This window comes from Bombina bombina, chromosome 4, assembly GCF_027579735.1.
Source record: "Bombina bombina isolate aBomBom1 chromosome 4, aBomBom1.pri, whole genome shotgun sequence".
Taxonomy (NCBI): Eukaryota; Metazoa; Chordata; class Amphibia; order Anura; family Bombinatoridae; genus Bombina; species Bombina bombina.
Genome location: NC_069502.1, coordinates 1,082,418,793 through 1,082,431,841, shown reverse-complemented (window position 1 = coordinate 1,082,431,841; position 13,049 = coordinate 1,082,418,793). Strand labels below are relative to the sequence as shown.

The 13,049-nt window shown below is 36.3% G+C and overlaps 1 protein-coding gene across 1 annotated transcript in view; it reads left to right on the top strand.

Moving 5' to 3' along the window:
* The window catches only part of PRKCE (protein kinase C epsilon), a 941,255-nt gene extending 938,104 nt beyond the window's left edge, over positions 1–3,151 (top strand). Inside the window, 1 exon segment of the mRNA XM_053712727.1 lies at positions 349–3,151. Coding sequence (XP_053568702.1) covers positions 349–495 — 147 coding nt within the window. The 3' untranslated portion in view covers positions 496–3,151.
* Positions 3,152–13,049: the final 9,898 nt, after the last annotated feature.

The following is a 13,049-nucleotide window of genomic DNA, read 5'->3' as shown; positions in this document are numbered from 1 at the left end:
TCAGCTTTATGTCAGTAGTACAATGCTGTCCCTTCAGCAATGGATAACAAGAGAATGAAGAAAATTTGATAATAGAAATAAATTGGAAAGTTGTTTAAAATTGTATGTTCTATCTGAATCCTAAAAGAAAATGTTGGGGTTTACTATCCCTTTAATGGAAGTAAATTAGAAAGTTGTTTACAATTATGATTCATTATTAAAGTTTCATTTTGTCTTGAGTGTCCCTTTAAAGCATACATTTGATCAGTAGCAATCTTGTATTTTTGTAAATAATCTGTTTAAAATGTTTGTCTTTTTAGTGGTGTATGTTATTGTTACTCAGACATGTTTTCTATTTTTGCATTACAGAAAACTAAACGTGATGTAAACAACTTTGACCAGGATTTCACAAGAGAAGAGCCCGTACTAACACTCGTGGATGAAGCCATAATAAAACAAATCAATCAGGATGAATTTAAAGGGTTCTCCTACTTTGGAGAGGAACCACTCCCATAAACCAATGGGGTAGTGGCAGATCCTCTTGTCATAAGGAGACAAAATGTGACGAACATTATGAGATTTCTGCGTTGGTGTTCTGCTATGAGCCTGCAACTCGTGTAAAGATTCTATTTATTATTGTGTTCTTTCATTTCTTGAACTGAAGGCACTCCTAATTTTCTTAAAAAAAAGCAATGCAAAACCACATTTTGTTTCAGAAACTGTTGCTGTAACACACTGCTGTGTCTCTGACCACGTAATACTAGACAATCTTAGATATTTCTTTTTTTTTTTATTCATTTTACAGTAATTTTAGTACAGGAAGAATGCAGGGCTAATGAAAGATTAAAAAAGCCCTTTTTTCACTTTGAACCACAGATTTTGTGCAGATAATACAGTGTTGATGTATCTGCTAATGTATACACAATCTGAGAGCCTGCACAAAACTGGGAGTTGATTGAGATTAATGGAAACAAATTCTCCCCACAGATAGTAAGAATGTGAAATCATACAGTCAGGCACTCATACTGCAATATAAGAAAAAAACAAACAAACAAACAAAAGCATTAGTCCATTGGAGTCATTCCCAAGTGGAATCACTCCCACATTGCCGGAGAGACCCAGAAATGATCTACGAGTTTCATCTGGAGCATATGGATTAAGAACAAAGCCATCCATTTTAGGCAGCTTCTCAAGGGCTAAAGTATTTTAGCTGTAGATGCTACAAAGGTTTAAAGTGGTGTTATTTATTTTTTTAAAGTATACTATAATTCTGAATTTTAATTGGAAAAATTTCCAATGTTTTATGGTTTTTAGTTACATTCCTAAATCCCTACAGTGCAGGGGTGAGCCAGTCTGTAATGTATTGCAGTTCTATTGCAGACCCTCGAGCACTTAACTTCTGTACTGTGAGACGGGACTGCAATACAATGCATTGCAGTTGGCTATAACAGTGAATTGGTGTACCGTTTAACTGGCAGAGGGGTAAGCAATGAGGCCTGTTTTGGAGCAAAAGGGTGAAAGATGTAGAGTTATTTTTTTCAATGTGCTGTAAAAGCTGAAGATCAGTTAGTTTGATCTGAAAATTTACATTGACATCAATGTCATTTTTTAACAGATTGCTCCAGATCTACTTGTTTCACCCTATAAAGCAACTCTAATCCGTTCAACAGCTCCACTGCAGTGTGTTGCTTTCGTGCACCTTTACTAGAACGTAGCACTACTGTGTTTGTTAGTATTTTAATTTTTGTTTTTAACTTTGTCTGATATGACACGATATGCAGAAGGAAAAAAAAAAAAACATAACAGTGGATGATCAAATATTAAGAAACTGACATTTTTAAGAAGTGTACATGGATTCTCTTGATTGAGAATGGTTTTAAAAATGGTAACTCCTACACACAGTACCGCTAATGTGAAGTTACCTCTTGTATATATGCTAACAGTGTTACGTAATTTAATTTGCAGGAGTACCCTGTTTTTTTGTGTACATGTATTGCATTTTATGATGCATTTTAATGGACTGAATATTGAGCAGTTTCTGGCATCCATCTTAACTGACACACATGGAGGTCGCTGCTTCTTGAAAATAAATACTTGTGAGTGGCAAAGTGGCACGAAAGAAGCTTTTTTTGCCTTTTGTACAGGTGAGATTTTGTATATAGTGTTCGTTGCAAGGCCTGTGGAGTGCATTGATTATAGAGGTATCAACGGCTGCATGTTCAGGCATATTATAAAATGTTAGTCCATGGAAAAGATTATAATAATGTCAATGTGCAATACTCTGTATGTGTATTGGTTCAAGTTTCTGTGAGAGATTATTATTTTTTTTTGTTTATTTTAAAAGATGTAAACATATATTATGCTACTAGATCTCTTGTATAGTTCTTCTGACGTCATACCGGAACGAATTAAGAGAAAAATAACAGAAACATACGAGATGGAGGCAACAGTGCTAGCGCAATATACACATTTATTTTTATCTTATTTTTTTATCTCTTCAGTGTAAATTATTTCTTGTTTTTACACCCACAACTACCTATTTTCATGTTTTTTTATTTTTATTTTGTGAACCAAAACTGACAACGATCTTCTCTATTCTGTGTTGGCCCTTGTGACTAATGTGCTCTGGCCTCCATTGCAGTCTACCAAAGGACAAAAACTGCAATGGAACCTGAGGTCTGAGGAAATAAACACAAATAAAGGCATTTTACAATAGGAAGCTAATTATTGCACATAAATGGTACAAGCTATACAGGTGTACTAGCCATGACACTCACTTACTAGCACTGCTGCTGATTGGTTGAAACATAGGCATCTTGAGACCATTTGTCAGCTCAACAACATAAGCTGTGTTGTGTCAGTTGTATGTATGGCTGCTCCCAGTCCGTGCAACAGATTAAGGACATACAATTCCATTTTTTTTATGAACTCAGGTGTAATTATATATTCTTGCAATGACTTTAAATATTAAATATGCTAAGTATATCAACTCATTTTCTTATTTGATGGAGATGGTTTTTATTTGATCAAAACATAGTTTATTGTTATTATTTATCTACAGTAACTGTATGTACTTTTGGGTGGGGAGGGGCAAAAGAAAAGACTAATTTCTGGAAATACAAGCTCAGATCCATCTTTATAACTAGTATCATCTCATTGGTGAGGACAAAAATGTACAAAAAAATAAATAGGTTTAATAAATCCCAAAGTATTAATAGATAGCACTGGCCATCCAGAAAAACAAACAATAACAATGAAAGTGTCCTTTCCCATAGAAAGACTGGTTTAGACTCCAAAATATTGCATGGTGCACTATTTTACATTAGAGGCCTTTATATATCAGTGGCAACTAGCATTTAACATGTTTGGGATTGGGGTGGTGGGGAATTTAATACTAATACTACCGTTTGTAGCTTCTATGAGATGTTTTGTGTTGTGCCCAATGCATGAAATTAAAGTATATGAAATAATTTTGGTTTACAACAGGCCTCAGCACCTGCATCTCTTACTTTAGGGTTGTTGAATGCTACTAAAAAAGGAAAAAAGAGGTAGACATATTGCATGGACAGATGATAATTGATTGTGTGACTAATAAAATTCTCTGGTTTACAAGAGCCCATCCGTTACTTATTGCTTGTTAACCCTTTCAAAGCCAAAGGGGGCAGCGGCAATACCAATGGACAAGCTGTTACAATTTCCCCCAACTTAGAATATATTTACTGCCATAATTTTTTTATTTTTTTGTTGCTGTTTTTTGTGCAAAATGCCAAAAGATTTGAGCAATTAGTAGTCCTTTTCTTTATTTTACTGTCTAGTAATTATTACTAGATCTCTGAGAAGGAACCCCTAACTGAGATAAAGTTATTTCCAAAATAAATAAATAATAAATGAAAAGATGAAAATTACCTCTCTTAAGTTATGTGCAAATAGTTCTGGCCATATATATATATATATATATACACAGTCGTATGCAAAAGTTTAGGCACCCCTGACAATTTCCATGATTTTCATTTATAAATAATTGGGTGTTTGGATCAGCAATTTCATTTTGATCTATCAAATAACTGAAGGACACAGTAATATTTCAGGAGTGAATTTAAGTTTATTGGATTAGCAGAAAATGTGCAATATGCATCAAAACGAAATGAGACAGGTGCATAAATGTGGGCACCCCAACAGAAATATTGCATCAATATTTAGTAGAGCCTCCTTTAGCAGAAATAACAGCCTCTAGACACTTCCTATAGCTTGTAATGAGTGTCTGAATTCTGGATGAAGGTATTTTGGACCATTCCTCCTTGCAAAACATCTCCAGTTCAGTTAGGTTTGATGGTTGCCGAGCATGGACAGCCCACTTCAAATCACCTCACAGATTTTCAATGATATTCAGGTCTGGGGACTGGGATGGCCATTCCAGAACATTGTAATTGTTCCTCTGCATAAATGCCAGATAGATTTTGAGCAGTGTTTTGGGTCATTGTCTTGTTAAAATATCCAGCCTCGGCGTAACATCAACTTTGTGACTGATTCCTCAACATTATTCTCAAGTATCTGCTGATATTGAGTGGAATCCATGCGACCCTCAACTTTAACAAGATTCCCAGTACCGGCACTGGCCACACAGCCCCACAGCATGATAGAACATCCACTAAATTTTACTGTGGGTAGCAAGTGTTTGTCTTGGAACACTGTGTTCTTTTGCCGCCTTGCATAACGCCCCTTGTTATGACCAAATAACTCTTTGTTTCATCAGTCCACAGCACCTTCTTCCAAAATGAAGCTGGCTTGTCCAAATGTGCGTTTGCATACCTCAAGTGACTCTGTGGCGTTTGTGCAGAAAAGGCTTCTTCCTCATCACTCTCCCATACGCCATGGAGGTGGTCTGTGGGCTGTTTTTAACTGTTCTCACCATCCTTTGCCTCTCCGATATTTTATTTCTGGCCTTAACAAGAACTGTGCCTGTGGTCTTCCATTTCCTCACTATGTTCCTCACAGGGGACACTGACAGCTTAAATTTCTGCTATAGCTTTTTGTAGCCTTCCCCTAAACCATAATGTTGAACAATCTTTGTTTTCAGTTCATTTGAGAGTTGTTTTGAGGCCCCCAGAGGAGAGTCATAGAGAACAACAACTTGCAATTGGCCACCTTAAATACCTTTTCTCATGATTGGATGCACCTGTCTATGAAGTTCAAGGCTTAACGGGCTCACCAAACCAATTGTGTGTTCCAATTAATCAGTGCTAGGTAGTTGCAGGTATTCAAATCAACAAAATGACAAGGGTGACCAAATTTATGCACCTGTCTAATTTCGTTTTGATGCATAGTGCACATTTTCTGTTAATCCAATAAACCTCATTTCACTACTGAAATATTACTGTGTCCTTCAGTTATTTGATAGATCAAAATTAAATTGCTGATCCAAACACCCAATTATTCATAAATGAAAATCATGGAAATCGTCATGGGTGCCTAAACTTTTGCATACGACTGTATATACAGTATATATATATATAGTATTCCGTTTTAGTTTTTGTATTGTGAAGCTTTATTTGTACAGGACTTTTTTTTTCTTATGGATGTGTTTTGGATCTATTGCCATTCATTAGTGTTATTTCATTGTAAACATTATTACTGTGCCAAATGTACTGTATTCAAAAGGATGTGAATGTGTATTTGTTTCAGAACCCAATAAATACAAAGATGTTACACTGATCATTTTATGATTATTTCATCTCAAGTGATTTTTTTCCCAACAAAACAATTATTGTGTTATATTGATACAACTGATGTGCACGTTGATTCTAACTTGTGATATGTGTATTTAGAATAACATATTTTTTACAGCGAGCATTCAAAATCCTATGGTTTTTAACATATACTGAGCTTAAAGGAACACTAAATCCAATTTTTTTCTTTCATGATTCAGATAGAGCAGGCAATTTGAGGCAACTTTCTAATTTACTCCTATCAATTTTTCTTCGTTCTCTTGCTATCTTTATTTGAAAAAGAAGGCATCTAAGCTAAGGAGCCAGCCAATTTTTGGTTCAGACCCTGGACAGCACTTGCTTATTGGTGAGCACATTTAGCCACCAATCAGCAAGCACAACCCAGGTTGTAAACCAAAAATGGGCCAAATTCTAAACTTACATTCTTGCTTTTCAAATAAAGATAGCAAGAGAATGAAGAAAAATTGGTAATAGGAGTAAATTAGAAAGTTGATTAAAATTGCATGCTCTATCTGAATCATGAACGAAAAAAATTGGGTTCAGCGTCCCTTTAAAGGGATATAACAATAAACACATATGTCCAGCATTAGAAGGGATCATATGTGCAGAGTGCAGGCTACCACAGATACCACAGCAATCCAACAGCAAACAAAGAAATCAAAAGAGTAGCAGCGCCGCTGAAATATCCATCTTTTATTCGAGAGTAGGGAAAAATGTACAACGTTTTGGGCTACACGCCCTTAGTTGACTTGGTTTTGCTCTACGGCTGAATAAAAGATGGATATTTAAGTGGTGCTGATACTCTTAGATAATTAGATAATTTTGTTATTGTCTTATTGTTTGTAGATAACTTTGTATTTTATGGATAGATAGATAGACAGATAGATAGATAGATAGATAGATAGATTAGATATGCTAGATGTAGATACAAACACACACACATAATAACACTCATTTTACAGCTTCGTTATGATGATCTGAGGTACGCATGAAAATATACAGCCAAATATTCCATAGAAAGCTTTCTATATGTATGTATGTATGTATATATGTATGTATATATATATATATATGTATGTATGTATGTATATATGTATGTATGTATATATGTATGTATGTATGTATGTATATATGTATGTATATATGTATGTATGTATGTATGTATGTATATATGTATGTATATATGTATGTATGTATATATGTATGTATGCATGTATATATGTATGTATGTATATATGTATGTATATATGTATGTATGTATGTATGTATATATGTATGTATATATGTATGTATGTATATATGTATGTATGTATGTATGTATATATGTATGTATGTATGTATATATGTATGTATGTATATATGTATGTATGTATGTATATATGTATGTATGTATGTATATATGTATGTATATATGTATGTATGTATATATGTATGTATGTATGTATGTATATATGTATGTATGTATATATGTATGTATGTATATATGTATGTATATATGTATGTATGTATGTATGTATATATGTATGTATGTATATATGTATGTATGTATGTATGTATGTATATATGTATGTATATATGTATGTATGTATATATGTATGTATGTATGTATATATGTATGTATATATGTATGTATATATGTATGTATGTATATATGTATGTATGTATATATGTACAGGGAGTACAGAATTATTAGGCAAGTTGTATTTTTGAGGATTAATTTTATTATTGAACAACAACCATGTTCTCAATGAACCCAAAAAACTCATTAATATCAAAGCTGAATATTTTTGAAAGTAGTTTTTAGTTTGTTTTTAGTTTTAGCTATTTTAGGGGGATATCTGTGTGTGCAGGTGACTATTACTGTGCATAGTTATTAGGCAACTTAACAAAAAACAAATATATACCCATTTCAATTATTTATTTTTACCAGTGAAACCAATATAACATCTCAACATTCACAAATATACATTTATGACATTCAAAAACAAAACAAAAACAAATCAGTGACCAATATAGCCACCTTTCTTTGCAAGGACACTCAAAAGCTTGCCATCCATGGATTCTGTCAGTGTTTTGATCTGTTCACCATCAACATTGCGTGCAGCAGCAACCACAGCCTCCCAGACACTGTTCAGAGAGGTGTACTGTTTTCCCTCCTTGTAAATCTCACATTTGATGATGGACCACAGGTTCTCAATGGGGTTCAGATCAGGTGAACAAGGAGGCCATGTCATTAGATTTTCTTCTTTTATACCCTTTCTTGCCAGCCACGCTGTGGAGTACTTGGACGCGTGTGATGGAGCATTGTCCTGCATGAAAATCATGTTTTTCTTGAAGGATGCAGACTTCTTCCTGTACCACTGCTTGAAGAGGGTGTCTTCCAGAAACTGGCAGTAGGACTGGGAGTTGAGCTTGACTCCATCCTCAACCCGAAAAGGCCCCACAAGCTCATCTTTGATGATACCAGCCCAAACCAGTACTCCACCTCCACCTTGCTGGCGTCTGAGTCGGACTGGAGCTCTCTGCCCTTTACCAATCCAGCCACGGGCCCATCCATCTGGCCCATCAAGACTCACTCTCATTTAATCAGTCCATAAAACCTTAGAAAAATCAGTCTTGAGATATTTCTTGGCCCAGTCTTGACGTTTCAGCTTGTGTGTCTTGTTCAGTGGTGGTCGTCTTTCAGCCTTTCTTACCTTGGCCATGTCTCTGAGTATTGCACACCTTGTGCTTTTGGGCACTCCAGTGATGTTGCAGCTCTGAAATATGGCCAAACTGGTGGCAAGTGGCATCTTGGCAGCTGCACGCTTGACTTTTCTCAGTTCATGGACAGTTATTTTGCGCCTTGGTTTTTCCACATGCTTCTTGCGACTCTGTTGACTATTTTGAATGAAACGCTTGATTGTTCGATGATCACGCTTCAGAAGCTTTGCAATTTTAAGAGTGCTGCATCCCTCTGCAAGATATCTCACTATTTTTGACTTTTCTGAGCCAGTCAAGTCCTTCTTTTGACCGATTTTGCCAAAGGAAAGGAAGTTGCCTAATAATTATGCACACCTGATATAGGGTGTTGATGTCATTAGACCACACCCCTTCTCATTACAGAGATGCACATGATATGCTTAATTGGTAGTAGGCTTTCGAGCCTATACAGCTTGGAGTAAGACAACATGCATAAAGAGGATGATGTGGTCAAAATACTCATTTGCCTAATAATTCTGCACTCCCTGTATGTATGTATGTATATATGTATGTATATATGTATGTATGTATATATGTATGTATGTATGTATATATGTATGTATGTATATATGTATGTATGTATGTATGTATATATGTATGTATGTATATATGTATGTATATATGTATGTATGTATATATGTATGTATGTATATATGTATGTATGTATGTATATATGTATGTATGTATATATGTATGTATGTATATATGTATGTATATATGTATGTATGTATGTATATATGTATGTATGTATATATGTATGTATGTATATATGTATGTATATATGTATGTATGTATATATGTATGTATGTATGTATGCATGTATGTATATATGTATGTATGTATATATGTATGTATGTATATATGTATGTATGTATATATGTATGTATGTATGTATGTATATATATATACACTTGATAATGGGAAAGGAATATAATCATTTCTAGTATAAAGCTTGTAAAAGCTGCAGACCCTGTACAAATGTATCAAACACTTAAAAAAGAAAGAAAAAAGAGAGTAAGTATACTCTCTTTAAACAGACAGGGGTATCAGCACTCAATAATAATGCGTATTTAAATAAAGATGCCACATAACATCAATTTAACATATTTAATTAGTGTGTCCATACACATCCAATCTTCGAGGGCGATCCGCCCAGAGCAAACACCATAGCAACAAATTAGTTACATACATAAACAATTGTGTATATATAGATAAAAAGCATGGCCAGCTTTCCAAACAAACGGCTAGATTAAGAGTTTTTCGTTTTGAGCTGTGCGGTGCTAACGAACAGTTTTGTCTCATCGCTCACTTACCTACAGGGCTGGTATTATGAGTTTTTGCAAACCCGGCGTTAAAAGGCAAGAAGTGAGCGTTGAGCAAAATTTTGCTCCTTACCGCACTCCAATACCAGCGCTGCTTAAGTCACCGGTGAGCTGGTCCTACGTGCTCCTGCACGATTTCCCCATAGGGATCAACGGGGAGAGCCGGCTGAGAAAAAGTCTAACACCAGCAAAAAAGCAGCGTAAAACTCAGTAACGCTGCCCCATTGATTCCTATGGGGAAAGAAAATTTATGTCTACACCTAACACCCTAACATGAACCCCGAGTCTAAACACCCCTAATCTTACACTTATTAACCCCTAATCTGCCACCCCAACATCGCCGACACCTGCATTATATTTTTTAACCCCTAATCTGCCGCTCCGGACACCGCCGCCACCTACATTATAGTTATGAACCTAATCTGCTGCCTCCAACATCGCCGCCACCTACATTATATTTATTAACCCCTAATCTGCCGCCCCCAATGTCGCCGCAACCTACCTACACTTATTAACCCCTAATCTGCCGCCCCCAACGTCGCCGCCACTATACTAAATGTATTAACCCCTAAACCTAAGTCTAACCCTAACACCCCCTAGCTTAAATATAATTTAAATACATCTAAATAAAATTACTATAATTAACTAAATTATTCCTATTTAAAACTAAATACTTACCTATAAAATAAACCCTAAGATAGCTACAATATAACTAATAGTTACATACGGCTAGATTTAGAGTTTTGTCGGTAACGACCCGCGTAGCTAACGCTGGCTTTTCCCCCCCCCGCAACTTTTAAATACCTCTGGTATTGAGAGTTCACAGAAGGGCTGCGTTAGGCTCCAAAAAGGGAGCATACAGGCATATTTACCGCCACTGCAACTCTCAATACCAGCGGTGCTTATGGACGCGGCCAGTTTCAAAAACGTGCTCGTGCACGATTCCCCCATAGGAAACAATGGGGCAGTTTGAGCTGAAAAAAAACCTAACACCTGCAAAAAAGCAGCGTTCAGCTCCTAACGCAGTCCCATTGTTTCCTATGGGAAAACACTTCCTATGTCTGCACCTAACACCCTAACATGTACCCAGAGTCTAAACACCCCTAACCTTACACTTATTAACCTCTAATCTGCTGCCCCTGCTATCGCTGACACCTGCATATTTTTTTTAACCCCTAATCTGCCGCTCCGTACACCGCCGCAACCTACATTATAGCTATGTACCCCTAATCTGCTGCCCCTAACACCGCCGACCCCTATATTATATTTATTAACCCCTAATCTGCCGCCCCCAACGTCGCCTCCACCTACCTACAATTATTAACCCCTAATCTGCCGACCGGACCTCACCGCTACTCTAATAAATGTATTAACCCCTAAAGCTAAGTCTAACCCTAACACTAACACCCCCTAAGTTAAATATAATTTTATTCTAACGAAATAAATTAACTCTTATTAAATAAATTATTCCTATTTAAAGCTAAATACTTACCTGTAAAATAAACCTTAATATATCTACAATATAAATTATAATTATATTGTAGCTATTTTAGGATTAATATTTATTTTACAGGCAACTTTGTATTTATTTTAACCAGGTACAATAGCTATTAAATAGTTAATAACTATTTAATAGTTACCTAGTTAAAATAATTACAAAATTACCTGTAAAATAAATCCTAACCTAAGTTACAATTAAACCTAACACTACACTATCAATAAATTAATTAAATAAAATACCTACAATTATCTACAATTAAACCTAACACTACACTATCAATAAATTAATTAAATACAAATACCTACAAATAAATACAATTACATAAACTAACTAAACTACAAACAATAAAAAAAGAACTAAGTTACAAAAAATAAAAAAATATTTACAAATATTATAAAAATATTACAACAATTTTAAGCTAATTACACCTACTCTAAGCCCCCTAATAAAATAACAAAGCCCCCCAAAATAAAAAAAATGCCCTACCCTATTCTAAAATACAAATAGAAAAGCTCTTTTACCTTACCAGCCCTTTAAAGGGCCTTTTGCCCTCTTTTGCCTGTAAAAAAAAACCATACAATACCCCCCCCCCCAACATTACAACCCACCACCCACATACCCCTAATCTAACCCAAACCCCCCTTAAATAAACCTAACACTAAGCCCTTGAAGATCTTCCTACCTTATCTTCACCACGCCGAGTATCACCGATTGGTCCAGGCTCCGAAGTCTTCATCCAAGCCCAGGCAGGGGCTGAAGACGTCCATCATCCGGCTGAAGTCTTCATCCTATCCGGGCAGAAGAGGAGATCCGGACCGGTAGACATCTTCATCCAAGCGGCATCTTCTATCTTCTTCCATCCGACGACGAGCGTCTCCATCCTCAAGACCTCCGGCGCGGATCCATCCTCTTCTTCCGACGTCCTAACACAGAATGAAGGTTCCTTTAAGGGACGTCATCCAAGATGGCGTCCCTCGAATTCAAGCCAATCAGATTCAAGTTCAATCCGATTGGCTGATCCAATCAGCCAATCAGATTGAGCTCGCATTCAATTGGCTGTTCCGATCAGGCTTAGCTTTATTATAGTAGCGGTGAGGTCCGGTCGGCAGATTAGGGGTTAATTATTGTAGGTAGCTGGCGGCGACGTTGTGGGGGGCAGATTAGGGGTTAATAAATATAATATAGGGGTCGGCGGTGTTAGGGGCAGCAGATTAGGGGTACATAAGTATAACGTAGGTGGCGGCGGTGTGCGGTCGGCAGATTAGGGGTTAAAAATTTTTAATAGAGTGGCGGCGATGTAGGGGGACCTCGGTTTAGGGGTACATAGGTAGTTTATGGGTGTTAGTGTACTTTAGAGCACAGTAGTTAAGAGCTTTATGAACCGGCGTTAGCCCAGAAAGCTCTTAACTCCTGACTTTTTTCTGCGGCTGGAGTTTTGTCGTTAGATTTCTAATGCTCACTTCAGTCAAGACTCTAAATACCGGCGTTAGAAAGATCCCATTGAAAAGATAGGATACTCAATTGACGTAAGGGGATCTGCGGTATGGAAAAGTCGCGGCTGGAAAGTGAGCGTTAGACCCTTTCTTGACTGACTCTAAATACCAGCGGTAGCCCAAAACCAGCGTTAGGAGCCCCTAACGCTGGTTTTGACGGCTAACGCCAAACTCTAAATCTAGCCGATAGTATCTAGCTTAGGGTTTATTTTTATTTTACAGGCAAGTTTGTATTTATTTAAACTAGGTAGAATAGTTATTAAATAGTTATTAACTATTTAATAAC